The 15,436-nt window shown below is 33.7% G+C and overlaps 1 protein-coding gene across 1 annotated transcript; it reads right to left on the bottom strand.

Moving 5' to 3' along the window:
• Positions 1 to 6,541: 6,541 nt before the first annotated feature.
• Positions 6,542 to 9,364, bottom strand: LOC105791337 (phosphatidylinositol 4-kinase gamma 2). The gene is made up of 2 exons (XM_012619369.2): positions 7,546 to 9,364; positions 6,542 to 7,330 (listed from the first exon to the last, which is right to left on the bottom strand). Exons 1-2 carry the CDS (start codon positions 8,908 to 8,910, stop codon positions 6,953 to 6,955), a joined length of 1,743 nt encoding a protein of 580 aa, XP_012474823.1. The 5' UTR covers positions 8,911 to 9,364; the 3' UTR covers positions 6,542 to 6,952.
• Positions 9,365 to 15,436: the final 6,072 nt, after the last annotated feature.

Here is a 15,436-nt window from a genome sequence, read left to right as displayed (position 1 = left end):
AGGTACCGCTTAAAAGTTTTTAAAGCAGTAGAATCATTCCTAGAAATAAGCAAATCATCAACATAAACCAACACATTAATGCATACAAATCCCTTAGTGTATATAAAGAGAGAATAATCAGAATATAATTGAAGAAATCCATACCCTTTCAGTGCAGTAACAAGCTTCCCAAACCAACACCAAAGAGTCTGTTTCAACCTATACAAAGACTTGCGTAAACGACAAACCATTCCAAGCCTATTAGGAGTAAAACTTAGAGGAAGCTTCATGTAAACCTCTTCATCAAGGTCACTATGCAGGAAGGCATTACGGACATCCATATGATGTAACTCCTAATTTTTTAATGCTGCAATAGCTTAGAAAGCCCGAACAGTCACCATTTTAGCCACAAGTGCGAAAGTTTCATTATAATCAATATATTCTACTTGGTGATTACCAAAAATAACAAACCAAGCTTTAAGTCTTTCAATACTTCTATCGGAGTTATATTTAATCTTGTACACCCATTTACTACCTAGTGCTTTCTTTCCAAGAGGAAGTGTCTCCATAGACCAAGTACCATTATCCTTCAGAGCAGAAATCTCCTTTTGCATAGCATCATGCCATCCTACATCATTTACAGCCTTTTTAAAATACTGTGGCTTGACCCCTGTAGTAATAGCTGTAAGAAAATTTAAGTGTTTCACAGTAAATTTGTCATAATTAACATAATGCGCTATAGGAAATGGAGTACCTGAGGAAGACTCTGAAGCAGGTGAGGTGGGAGATGGAATTTTCTTTATGACAATATGAGTGACAAAATCCTGAAGCTTCACATAGAGAAATTTCTCCCTATGCCCTTGTCTTAATTTAGGCGCATCATTACCTAAAGCCTTCTGTACCACCATGTCATTGGAGGAAGAAGAAGATACCATAAGTGTCAGAGAACTCACAAGTGGTGAACTCACAGGCTACGGAATAGTAAGTGGAGGAACTGTCGCAGATTGTAACACCTTTGATTCACCAAAATATGTATAAAAAATTACGTCTGCACTCCTATATGGTAGAGCAACATTGTCAAGCTCAATGGTTGTAGCATTTCCATCCAAATACGGAAAAATATCCTCAAAAACTTTCACATCACGGGACAGAAAGAACTTAGAATCGAGATCATATAAATACCAACCTTTTTTACCGAAAGGGTACCAAAAAACACACACTTTCGACTTTGACTAGCAAACTTATCACCCTTAAAACGTTGATTATGAACAAAACATAAGCAACCAAGCACACGAAGATCATCAAATAAAGGAGGGCTACCAAACAACATTTCATAGGTATTTTATTGTAAAGAAGAGGTAAAGGAGTTCGATTAATGAGATGAGAAGTAGCCAACACACACTTCCCCCAAAAAGATATAGGCAAATTTCTCTAGAAACACAAAGCACAAGCTACTACATCTAAAATATACTGATGTTTTCTCTCCACTCTCCCATTTTGTTGAGGAGTACTAACACAAGATATTTGAAAAATAATGTCATTTGCAAGAAAATAATCCTAGAGACAATTAAATTCAGTCCCATTATCACTTCTAACACACTTTATTTGTTGAAAAAATTAACGATCAATCATAGCAATGAATGACATGAAAACTTTGAAAACCTCCTTTTATTAGCCATTAGATATACCCAAAAAACTCGAGAGAAATCATCAAATAATGTAAAAAAATAATGAGATCCACAAGATGAAGGAGTGTCATAAAACCCCTATAAATTACAATGAACAAACTAAAAACTATGAATGGCTTTCTATTCACTAATTGGAAAGCTATTTCTAGTCTGCTTAGCACGATGACAAATTTCACATGTTTTATTCAAATGACCTCTAGAGTTACTAACATAAGGAAGTAACTTTACTACATTTTCAGAAGGATGACCCAATCTTCTATGCCAAAGTTCTAAAGAGGATGAAGCTTCAACCGAAACCGCTTTGACCGTCGAAACCTACTGGAAGTAGTAAAGTCTATCTCATCTTTCACCCACTCTAATCATCTCCCTTGAATGGAGATCCTGAATAGCACATATGTTAGTAGTAAATTGGACAAAACTATTCATATTATCATTAAATTAAGAAATAAAAAATAAATTGCAGCTTAATTTAGGAACGTGAAGAACGTGTTTTAAGTGAATTTTTTCCGTCAATTTAACCATTCCTTCTTAGGTAGCCACCACTGTTTGGCCATCAAGGAGTCCTACGAAACATGCTACAACATCTTTCATATTCGTCAAACACAAAAGATCACCTGTAATAGGATTTGAACACCTCATATCAATAATCCAATTATTCGTGGACTTACCATTCAACCAAGTGAAATTTGAATGTTTATTACTGAACATCACCAGAATGAACTGCCATTGCTCAACTGTAAAACCAGGAAGTGTTGCCTCCCCTAGTGGAGGTGGAGGAGAAGAAGAAAATGTTGAAGAAAAAATGTTGAAGAAAATGGTGAAAATTTACTTTAAATGCAAATAAAATTTAAAGGAAATAAATTTAACAAAATCGAGTTAAAAAATGGGTCAAAAGGGGTCTTAAGAGTGCGACACGTGGCAATGCACGAGTGGCCAGTGCTGCCACGTCAGTAAAATCTTAACGCCGTTAGGCTTAGTACCAAATTAGTGGACGGAAAAAAAATTTAAGTACCAATCAGGGACAAAAAAAATCATAGGTACCAATTCAAGAGAAATGAATAAGTTTAAGTACTAATTTTATATTTAACCCAAAAGAAAAAGAAAACTACAAATTTTAAGAGTAAATTTGTTCATTGAACATATAAACACTTAATATGATAGTATCTATCTTTTGAAACTTAAATGTTATTTAATGTAATACAAATTTACTTCAAGCATACCAAACATGTCATAAGTGTTTCTCCCATTTATTTAAAAAACATAGTGAATTTTTGCTCACTTATCTACCATCATTATCAACAATGTGAACCTATTATTAAGAAAAAGAACATTAATGTTTTTTTGTAAATGAAAAGTCCTTCTCATTACTCCTATTTAATGACTAGTTTTATAAAGTCTCTTCACAACTTGTTAAAGGACTTTCGACACTTTAATTTTTCTTTTCATGTTCTAGACTTGCTTTAAAGCTCCATGAACCATTACTTCTTGCACTCAATGTTACAAAGTTTATTTCATTCTTTCTCTTCATCATCTCTTAATACATTTTACGGTAAACTACATTAATAGTCGTCCAATTATGTTTTTTTTTTCCACCTATTTATAATAAGTTATAAAATGGTCACCTAATTATAATTTTTTTGGTCACTCAATTATATTTAATTTTGTCTTTTTTGGTCACTAGTTAGCTAACATAAAAATAAAAACATCTAAAAATCCAAGATAGTTGGGTGACCAAAAAAGATAAAATTAAATAGTTGACTGATCATTTTATAACTTTTCATAGTTAGATGACAAAAAAAACATAGTTGTGTGACTAGTAATATTGTTAACCCTACATTCTATTTTATTTGTTTGTAGTAGTTAATTGGTACCTGAACTTGTATTCCATCATCCAGATTGGTACCTCTGCATTAACACCGTTAATTTGTGTTAACGTGACATTGATAACTAATTCGATGGTGACATGTGACATCCTCTTAGTGTGCCACATGACCGGCATAAATTAAACAATCTTTAAAAATATATAAATTAATAAAAATACATATTTTTCACATCAAGAATGAGCCTAAATAAATTGTTGTCCAGATAAATTTGAATTCAGACATCCATTTATCCGATTCATTCTAAATGAATTTTTAGTAAGTTTATATATTTAGATACTTTTATAGAATATTAGTTCTTAGATTATTATTATTTTAAAATATATAAATTATAAAATTATAAATTATAAAAATATCAAAATATACTATTATAAAACCTATAATATTTTGAAAATCATAAAAATCATAATATACAATATATACATTAATAAAAATTAAAATTTATAAATTTATAAAAAATATAAAATTGTAAAATAACTAAAGCACGTCGATAATGAATCTAGAAAAATGGTTATCTAAATGCATTTGAATCTAAACAAACTTTTGTCTAGGTTCATTTTTAATGTAAAAACTTTTTTTTATATTTTTAATAATTTATATCTTAATTTTTTTAATATATATATTTATTTCAAAACAACAACTAGAAATTGTATCTCATGTGTATGTGTCACGAGGTTGGAACTTAAGTCTGGCAAATCGCGCGGCTTTAGGCGATTTCTATGCTTCAAACTCGCCTAAGTCAGCCTAACTCTCAAAAGATGAGATTTCTCACGAAATTTCTCTAAAGCATCGAAATATAGCGAAAATAACTCAAAGAAAAGGAGCAATAAAATAACTGAAAAGCCACAAGAAAGCAACACACACAAGGTGTTTGAGTAAATGCTCTCGAATATATTCTTTTAACTCAAGAATAAGTGAAGTACAATGAGATGATTACAAATGAGGGGGAAACCTCTATTTATAGTTGAGCTCCCACATATCCAACGGTACAGGTTCAATTATATCAACGACTAAAATTAGTGCCTATCTACAATATAAGAGTATTAAAAGATTTAAACTGTAGACAATATTATCCCTTACATTAACCATAGTAACTCTAGTTTTACTGGAGTATTTCATTGGGCCACTAAGGAGCTTTTCCATGGTTTCCACAAATCGGGTTAGTTCAAGTAGGTCAAATAAGCCCCATTTAATCAGTTGACCTCCATGGGATTCTTTGTGTGCATTCATCATGGGCTTTGATCTACGGTCCGTGACATGTGTGTGCATAATAAAATAAAAATGTATAAAAAAAATTAGAATAGAGCTTTGGTTGAGTGGTAAATTATTAATTCAATTGGTGTGAGTTCAAATTCCACAATATACATTTTTTTATTGTTTTTATAAATAAAAAGACTAAACAACCCTCGAATAATATAACTTATTTTAAATATGAAAGGACTTTTTTTGTAATTTCACTAACGAGTTGGTGTTAGTTGACTCGTGACAACAACTCGTTAGAGACTTAAATATTAGTATATATAATAATAGTCTAATATTTTATAAAAAAAACATATAAACTTACTAATAGATACATTTGGAATGAATTAGACAAATGATTGTCCAAATTCAAATGTATCTGGATAATCATTTGTCTAATTCATTCTTGATGTAAAAAATATACTTTTTTTAATTTATATATGATAAAGTTTTTAAAAATTTTAAAATTAGGGTAAAGTACATAAATGATCATTAAAATATTACCCGTGTTCTATTTTGGCCACTAAGCTTTTAATCGATGTTGGATTTTTTATTGTTCTAATAATAATTTTAACCTTCAATATTTATAAAATTTGTCATTTTAGTTCAAATTCTAAAAATTTTAATAAATTGAGCCTTCAACATTAACAAAATGACGATTTAATTTTTTTTGTGTAGATTTAACCTTTTCCAAATTAATTAACAAAACTATTTTTAAATTTTACAAAAAATTAAAAATTAATATTTTTTTAATGTTAAGGCTTTCATTTACATCCCAAAATAGAACATTAAGCTTTACATGCGATAGTTTCATTTATAGCAAAGCAGTGAAGAGTATGGCATGCTGGCTAAATCAATTCTGAAGCATGTTGGAGTTGGAAAGGCTGTTAAAGCACAAGCTAAACGAAGAATGTTAATGAAGGGAAAGGCCTATTTGATCCTATTGGGGTGGTTACTTGCCAAATCACTGGCAAGAAAATGTTGAATTAGCTTAGAGGAAAAGCAATTGCCTTGCACTCTAGCTACATGATTTATTTTACATCTATCAAGAAAAGGTTTAAATTTGGATTTTGTAAATTTAATCTTTCCATATCAACAAAACTATTTAAAAAATTAAAATCAAAATTTGTTATTTTGTAATTGTTAAAGCATTAAATTTATTAATTTTTTAGAATTTGAACTAAAACGACAAATTTTATAAATATTGATGGCTAAAATTGTTGAATTTTTATATTTATGATCAAATTGATAGAATGTTTAGGGACTAAATTTGTTATTAGATCAATAAAAAATCCTACATCATGGCTGTTTATGTCCAATTACCAAAAATTTAATTTCTAATAATTTAGTGACTAAATAAAAAAATTAAAAATTGAGTGATCAAAATAGAATGCAGATAATAATTTAGTGACTATTTCTATACCTTATCCTTAAATTTATGTCCCATCACGTGGTATATTAAGAGGTTGTCACATCAATACAAACTAACAGTGGTAGTATAGAAGTATAACTTGAATGACAAAATATAAATTTAAGTATCAAGTAAGTCTAAAAAGAAATTCAGATATGAACTAAATAATTTTAGACAAGCTCAAAGGGTAAACTAAGAACCATGGAGTTTTACCTTTGATTCGCACCAGCGTTTGTTCAACAACAGAACTGATTAAAAAATTTCAAGTTTTTTATATATATTCAAAAAAAAAAATGTTTATACAACGTTAAAATAAATGTTGAATACAAATCAACCTCGAAGAGTTAGGAAAAACGGGCCCAGTGAGATAACTCTTCGCTGCAAAATGCTGAACAATAAAGGTTTACACACCTCCAGAATAGAAGCGACCAATATGTACAAGTTTTATTGCTCATTTTTGAGCTATAATCCTGTGATCTATGGAGTGTCTTAGAAGAGTAACAACTCGATTATCTTTGACTCTGTTCGATATACTGATAGGATATATCAAGTATTAATTGACAGAGTAAAAGGAAGAAAGAAAAAAAAAAAACCGAATAATGAAAGCTTTAGGCCCTTGGATAAGCCATATCTACATTCCCACAATTTGTAGTCCAAAAAAAAATGGACTCTTCATTATGTGAATGCAAACAAATTGTACCTAGTTATTTTTATTTTTTATATTTTTTTTGTGGCTGAAAAAGAACTAGGCAATTTCAATTTGTGAGCTTGTCAAGCCAAGAATCGAGGACTTCCGAGATACTCTGAATAAACGCAGCTTCACTCATGCCTGGAAGTAAGGAATCCTGAGCTTCTTCAACAATCTGCTCGATCGCAGATTCCTTGTTTATGTTTTCCCTGCACATGATGCTTCCGATGGCGTAAGGAGTGAGACCTCGCTCCACCCCTTTCTTCAAAAGCATGGTTGAGATACGGAGTGTTCGAGCACACTCGAGAGGAACATCCAAGCCGTATGATTTCAGAAGTGCTATATCTTGCTCAGCATCAAGTGATTTTATGTAGGCAATGGTGTCTGGGGTGTAAGGCTTCCGTGATTGTGGCCAATAAAGCCAATCAAATGTGCAATCCTCAAACTGCAAGTAGAGGAGCAAAACATATATTAGTTTAGAAATCCCCCTAGGATACTGTTGTTGTGAGGTGGATCATGAATGCATGATCACTAGCTTACCTATTTTAATACATCTAAATTTTCCCTAGGATACTATTGTTTAACCCTAATGACTTTTTCACAAGCATTTGCACAGAAGAAGTCATATGGATATTCTTAGAATGATGGAATTATACTTACACTCTCGGGCAGGCAGTAGCCGTGATCAATGGGAATAAGCACGGTCCGGCCATCATCCCCTTTTCCAATCAAGATATTACCAGCATGTCTATCAGCATTTGCCATTCTAATATCAAACACCGTGATCTTGTGCACTTCCTCTACAGGAAAAGCTCCAGGACCCATGTCCTCGCAACTCCCAGAGTTCTTCATAAACATCTGCAAGGATCCAACCTTAACATTCTCAGGTGCACAATCATAGCCATCGGGATGGTTGAATCCTTCATGCAAGCACTGAACCATGCAGGTGGGAGGTACACCAGCAAACCCCAACATCTCACCAGACAAAGACCGAGGTCCACTCTTGGGATGATCCAATATATAAGCAGCCACTTCTCTCACAGCTCCTTCTCCAACCCTGGTGCCCTTTTTCAACCCTTCACCATTTATTGATGCAGGTAACCCCTGCGGATTGTTTACAGCCATTGGCTCCTCATCAATAGGCTTAAATATGGAAACATAATCAAACCCCGTCTTATCTTGCATGAAATAAGTACCTCCAGTCCCTTCAGATGATCTAATCGGGTGGTTTCCTGCCTGCAATCCTTCAAATGAGGAATTGATCATATCCCACACAAAAAAAGGCAATTGAGCCTTAGGGTTAACGATAACAGGCTCCAACCAAAAATCATTTAAAAATGGTTCATTAATCACAATATGAAGCCCCTCGGGGTTGTCTTCTTCTCCTCCTACAATCCCTCCTTTTCTCTCATCCAAATCGCTCTCAGCGATAACCGAAAGTTCCAAATCTTTCTCAACGGGCTTAGCTCGAACTTTGGCTGATTTCTGAACCACCAAATGAATCACAGCATCATTATCTTTGCACAGATCATCGACTAACCTTTGGTCATCGACTTTTTCTCCGTTACAAAATATTTCTTGTTCATCGACATCCTCAAAACCCTTCCCTTTTCTGGCTATCCTCTGTTTCAGATACCCAACATTTCTGTTCCTATCAACATGCAGCTCAAATTCTTTACCGCAAGTTGACCGTACACTGATGAGCAAGAGATCGGAAAGTTTCAAGACTAAATGCAAAACATTCCCACCCTTTATGCCGTAGTCTTTGACGAGTGAATCGTTACGAGCCAATTCTCTGCCTCCGAACACAAGCTTCTGTTTCTTTGCCACAAACCCTTTACAAGTCTGGATCCGAAGCTTCACGGAGGCTATTGGGTCTGACTCCAAAACCCGCATCGGAATCATCGAACCGGCAATCGAAAGGTAAATCAAGATCGAGTCACCCGCTTGGTTATTGCAGTAACCAGCAGTAGAGTGAACCGGCTCTTGACTCACCCGACTCAAAGCAACATCCGCAACGGACATTTCTGCAAATGTTGATTTCAGACTTTTATTTTAATTTCCCTTTGCCAAACTCAAAAGAAGCAAAAGATAGAAAGAAATTGAAAAAAAGAAACAAATGGATGGATATAAGCTTTTTTTTTTTTTCTTGTTTCAAACTCTGGCTCTGCAATGGTAGTCTGGAGACGGGGACATAGCTGCTGCAATGGCTGAAATCCTAATGTTTTTAGCTCAGGAGAGAAAGCGGATTCTTTACCAATGGAAAAGAATCGAAAGAAAAGGTTCAAAAATGGGAGCTTTTTAAATTGAACAATGGAAGCAACAATAAACTGTAGAGGTGGGCAATCCAAACTACCCGATTAATTTACACTATTCGTCAATCTAATTTTTTTCCGATATTTGTGCTTTTTCCGTTTCTAATTTTGCGCGATCTTCTTGCCGGTTTTCTCTACTCCAGTGCTAAAATGGAAACAGTCGACGATAAGAGAGTGGGGGAAGAACGGTAATGTAGCCGTTGCCTTTATATAAGGCTTTGACCCAACCGTGTATAACGGAGCCGTGTTTTAAAATTATTAAAACCACCCTTGCCCGTTAGACTCTCAGTAACGGACGTTCCAGGTAAGAAGACGAGCTGTTCAGTTTACTAATGTGCCATCCACAATTCACGTTATTACTTGGAAAAATGGGTCTACGTGTGTAACTAATGAGTAAATTTCACATAAATAACCAATAATGGAAATTTGTTTTTTCTTAAAAAGTTATTTTGTATAATTAATATGTAGATTGTGAAAATTAATTTCCATAGGGTCATATTTAGAAATTTCAACAAACTAACATGAGAAAATATTAATCATCATTACTCGAAATGAGATTTTGTTCCATATGGAGATAAAAGAATAGATGCTTAAGCTATCCATTTTTAAGTATGGTCTTATCTACAAGTAATGTAAAGTTTTCCTCTTTTTTCCCAGATGTGATAACACTAAAAATATTGCTAGTATTAGCAAAATCATTTATTTAATTGAAAATAAAATTGACAACTCATGAAATTAAGTAACTTGGTATGAAGTATGGATGATTTTTAGAAGGCGTAAATATGAAGTATATGTCACTTTTAGAAAAAAAAAACTTTTGGGTTAAATTTTTTTGGATATTTAGGGAAAAAGACCGATTCTGAAGAGAGAAAAATAGAAAATACGTCGCATTTTTTTATAAATAAAACAAAGGATTACATAGAAATATTCATAAACGAGTTATTAGGAGTGCTTTCTTCTTTCTAGATCTCTTTAAACTCCAACGGGGATTATTCGAACATATGCAAAGCTTCATCACTTGATAGAGCCATTTTTGCTAAAGCGTCTGCTATCCGTTTAGTCTCTTTAGGGATATATCTCAAGGACCACTTTTATTCAAAGGCTAGAATTTGTTGAGTCCTCCTTATTAGAGTGATTTTTGGTCAATGGTAACTTTTCCCAACGGTCTATTTTACAACGGCTAAAAACAACTAGTTTATTTGCTATATAAACCTAAGTCATTTTCATCCTTTTGCATTCAAATCTCATTCTCCTAATTCTCTCAATTCATCCATTCTCTCAATTCTTAAGCACGGAAGAACGAGAAGAAGATGAAGATGAGGAGCCAGAACCCCAACTACGAAGAAATCCTCCTCGCAACTGACACCTACCGCGTTGTGGCACACATTCGTCACGACAACACAAATGATTTGTTTTTTTTTTTAATTTTTGTCATGTAAATCATCATTTACTTTGTTGACTTTTAATTTATATTGCATTACATTTTTCCATTTATAATGTACTTATTCCAATTATACAAAAAAGTTGATCTATTGTATTTTACATCAACAATATACTTATTTACAATCTAAGGAAAAATAAAAATTTGGGGTATTGTATTCTATTGTAATTTTCAAATCAATAGTGTATACTTATTTATTTATAATCTATGAAAAAAAAATATTTATATTGTATTTTACTATATTTTACATCAATAATATATCAATATTTATAATTTATCAAAAAATGAGAAGCAATGAAAAAAAATGAACAAATTGTTTTTTTTTGTACGTCTATTAAAAAAATGAATAAATGTGGTAGTTAGGTCTTGTCCTCAATGTTTCCCCCAAGTGTGGACATGTTGGCTTAGTATGCCCTGGGTTTCTATAATAACTGCATAACCTTGGTTGGTCTATTGTCTTCTGAATATCCATATTGTCGCGTAGTTGAGTAGAATTTGAGCGACCTTTTGACTTGTGACGCTACAAAATATTTGGTACAAACTCGAATGGAACGCTCGATACAAACGACCGTATAATTTCATTTGGGACCAATGGGAATTTTGATTTCCATGCTTTATATATGTGTTTAAGTTTGTACACTTAGTCAGCAAAGCTCATGCAATCCAAATGTGTCGAAGCACATGCAGCAATTGCATGTGCACATGGAAAATGAAGTGCTTGAGATCTTCCACAATTACAAGTCCTTCATTCCAAGTATACACAGTATGATCCCTCTATAATACCTTCATCGAGTTTATGAATCTCTGTAACCCAAAATGTTTTATTTGGATGCGAATGACACATTACAGACATAGAGTTTGCTCTTAATGCATTTTCTCTAATTTCTTTCATCACATCCTCACACCAAACATGATCGCCCTTTATTTGTCCAACATATATTTCCACTAGCTTTGGAAATAAGGCTGCTAAGAAGAAATATGTTTCTTTGACCATCGAGGTTATCGACAAATGACACATCTCCTTTAATACAGAATTTATGCATTTCACTAGGTCTGTTCTCTTGTGCCTACATCGTAGACCTCCATCATACGATTGAGTCTACTGCTTATTGGGTATCCCATCGAGGTATCCCGTATCGAGTTCATTTATAGCCCGCAAGTTCTTCAATGTTTCATGGAAACGATATTAGACGAGCTCGTATCCTGTCGAAGAAAATAAAGAGTATATCCATGAATGTAAACACTGTATACGTTAAAGAATGATATAGGAAATAGTGACAACTATATACCCATGTTAGTAACTTATTGTCACTCAGCATTTGAATGATATCGACCCATATAATTAGACCCTATATGTCGTATACAATACCTATAGTATGTACGGTCTTAGAGGATTCCACGCCATTTAATTACGACCTATATTCTAGGCCCCTATTGAAAATGACGTATATATCGAGTTGCGGCACAACATGCCTTCTCTAGTTAGTCAAGAATAAATCCTGATCATCTGTGGATTCTCCCGACGTTATTGCAAAAACTACTGGTAGGATTTTTCGATTACCATCATGTACAAAAACTTACAACAACCAATGCTCATATCTCCTATACATGAATGTGTTGTCAATTTTTACTAATGGCTTACAGTATCGAAATGTTACGATGCATTGCTTGAATGTCAAACAAAATAATGGAAAACTCTTTTTCCTTGAACCAAACGACCGCAGAAATATGCATGCTCCATTTGTTAATTAGTTATGGAACCTGAGACGTACCGATTCAGTACCTGACACCATTGCCATAAATTATTTTATGATTTATCCCACCTGTTATGCATATTTTCCATAGCCTTCTATTTTGTGACCCATGCCTTGTAGTATGACACGGTGTAATCATACTGAATACAGATATTGGCAATAAAAATTGGCACGAGAATCCTAGGACTCGCTTTCACCATAGGTAATATAATTTCAGAGATCATGTCAAAATCTAATTTGGGATGATCTTGTGTCACACATGCAACAACATGATTATTTTAAAATGTGTAAGACAATGTCAGAGATTCAATTCAAAATTAGATCTCAGATGATCATGTGACATACTTGCGATAACAGAAGTATGTGGAGCGTTATATTTTTAATTGCTTGGAACCTCATTTTCTTTCTTATAGATGCCATGATTTTCCATGAACATCTTCTATCGCGTATTGCGCACTTGACCACAAATTTTTCTGATCGAGATTTTGTAACATGGTAGTTGACCCCATACTTTATGTTGTATCGCTTCACTACAGCAAGAAAAACATCTTTCGATGAAAACTCTATTTCAACTTGTAATTTCTAACATTTAATGAAGAACTTGTATGGCCCGATCTCCTGTGAGGTAGTTTTGGAAATTCTAACCCACATTCAGCATGTAGGTCAACATTATGCATGTAGGACGAATGTGCATATGGCATGAAATCTAGATAGGTTCCTTCAGCATTGTTTAGACCGTCACTGTCAGAACCACTTTCTTTTAGTTCAGTAGGAACCGGTTCTGGTTTAAAAAATAATGCAATTTCTGAACCATCCGACCCAAACTCCCGGATTGGATCATTATCGAATTTCAAAAAATAATGCAATTTCTAGCATATAACATCGGTGTTTGAAAGTTGAAATCAAAAGCACTCATAGAATGTCGTATTGGGGTTTCAAAATTTAGGTTACCAACTAACCCTAACTACTATACGAATTGTGTGTTAAAGTTGAAATTGAAGGCTGAAACTAGTTAATGGCTTCCTATTGATGATTTCAGGATTTCATGATAAGAGCTCTGTAACAATGTTGTGGACCTATCGCATAATTGTGTGGTTGGACTTTTTGCTTCTTGTTGTATTCGACATTAATTGAAACTGTTGTCGAACTCAGATTACCTTCATCGATGTCAACAAAGTGGGCATATAATTCGATATATATTTATTGGTGTAATATTTAAATATAAATGATAACACGTTTATAGGCGGTCGGCCTCCCGTGCGGCTCTCAACTAAACAATAATGTGCTCATTTTGGTTATTCCATTAATCAATGGTGCATTGTTGTTCTTCCTGTTCCTTAAAGCGAAGCTCCTACTAGGAAAATTGCTCTTATAAATGTTGCAGCTTCTATTGGGTTTCAGAGTTACTGGGTTGAGGGCTTGAAACTTATTGATAAGAACTTTGATCCAATGTGATAAGGGTTATAGTTGGTGGAAGTGGTGTAGCTGTGAGGTAGGTTAGAACTTCTTGCAAACAATGAGCTATCTGGTCTGAAGGCTTGGGGTGGGCATGCCTTGTGGTTGCTAATGTTTTGTAATAACTAGTGGGATGGGAGTAATTTGGCAAGTGATATCTGTTGGTGCAATAGAAACAACTAGTTTAGAGACTTGAGGATTTCTTAGAGCTTTTATCAGTTGCTCTAGGGTGGGAAGAAGGGCACTTGCATACTGTAGAGAGGTTCTTACAGGGTTAGAAGGAGAAGGAGTATGAGTAGAGTTTAGAACAGTGGGAGTTCCTGAAGTAGGTGAGATGGGGGTAACGAGTGGAGTGGAAGAGTTCATTTGGTTGGTAGTGTCGTTGGTCTAGTTGGTTTGGTTAGCGGAGGTACCACTTTGAGATTATGAAGCCATATTGTCCACGCTCACAGCACCAATTATTGATACAATAATACAACAATGAGGGAATAAATAAGAGAGAGTGCTGGTTGTTGTGTAGGCCGATTTACCCAGTCGAGGCAGAGAGCCGTAGGTTATACAAAATATAGATGAGAAGAGTATGAAGGCTAAGGGCCAAAGATGAGTTAACAGAGTGTAGGCTCAATGTCTTGGAAAGTTGGTCCCTTCTTCCTCGTTCCTGGAGGTATTTATAGGCAAGGGTTATATGTAAGGTCATGTTAACGTCTTGGACTTGCTATTATGTCATCATTATGAAACACGTAGGGTTGATGTCTTTGATGGGACAAGGATGTCTATGATGGGATAGACCATATCATTTATTCTGACTTGATGGTATGGAGCAATTGAGCCCATGTTGTAACAGCCCGTCCTCATTTGCATCGAAAACAGTAGTTTCGGGACCACAAATCTGATGAATAAACCCGTAATAATTAGTATATAAATTATTTGAGTCAACAATAATTTTATATTGAATTTTGACTTGTTGAATTTTAGCTAATTGAATAAATGATTAATGGTTGTTTCGAAAGTCAAGTGGTTTCAAAAAATGAGGTACCGGGACCTCGTTTATATAAACCGACTGAGTTACTATTTAGGAATTTGAAGGTTCGGTTCATAAATTTTATTGTTTGGTTAGTTAGTTAATTAAAAGGGACTAAATTGTAAAAGATGTAAAACTTTAGCGCCATAATTTTATTATTTGGTTAGTTAAATGGTTTAAAAAAGTAAAAGCGAGAGGTTTTATGTTGTAATTACACCATAATAAAGTTAAGCGATGGTTGCACATTTACTTATATTATATTTTATATGTTATATGTTTAATTTAATAAGTAAAGTAATAATAATATTAATAAAAAAACATTGAAACATATTATCATCATCTTCATTTTGTTTTTCAACAACCAAAACTCCATTGTTAGTACCTTGGAAGCTTTGGTCAAACTAAGTCTTTTGCATGGTATGCCATTTTCACCCGTTTCTTATAATTTTTATGTTTTTGAAATCGTTGCAACTAGGTTCAGCTAACCCATATCTTCATTTTCAAAACTCTTAAAGATTTTAGATTTTTTCATTAATGAATTTTAGTTGTTCTTGATGTTAGATGA

Source organism: Gossypium raimondii, chromosome 8, assembly GCF_025698545.1.
Source record: "Gossypium raimondii isolate GPD5lz chromosome 8, ASM2569854v1, whole genome shotgun sequence".
Taxonomy (NCBI): domain Eukaryota; kingdom Viridiplantae; phylum Streptophyta; class Magnoliopsida; order Malvales; family Malvaceae; genus Gossypium; species Gossypium raimondii.
This window is presented reverse-complemented; position numbering and strand designations above follow the sequence as displayed.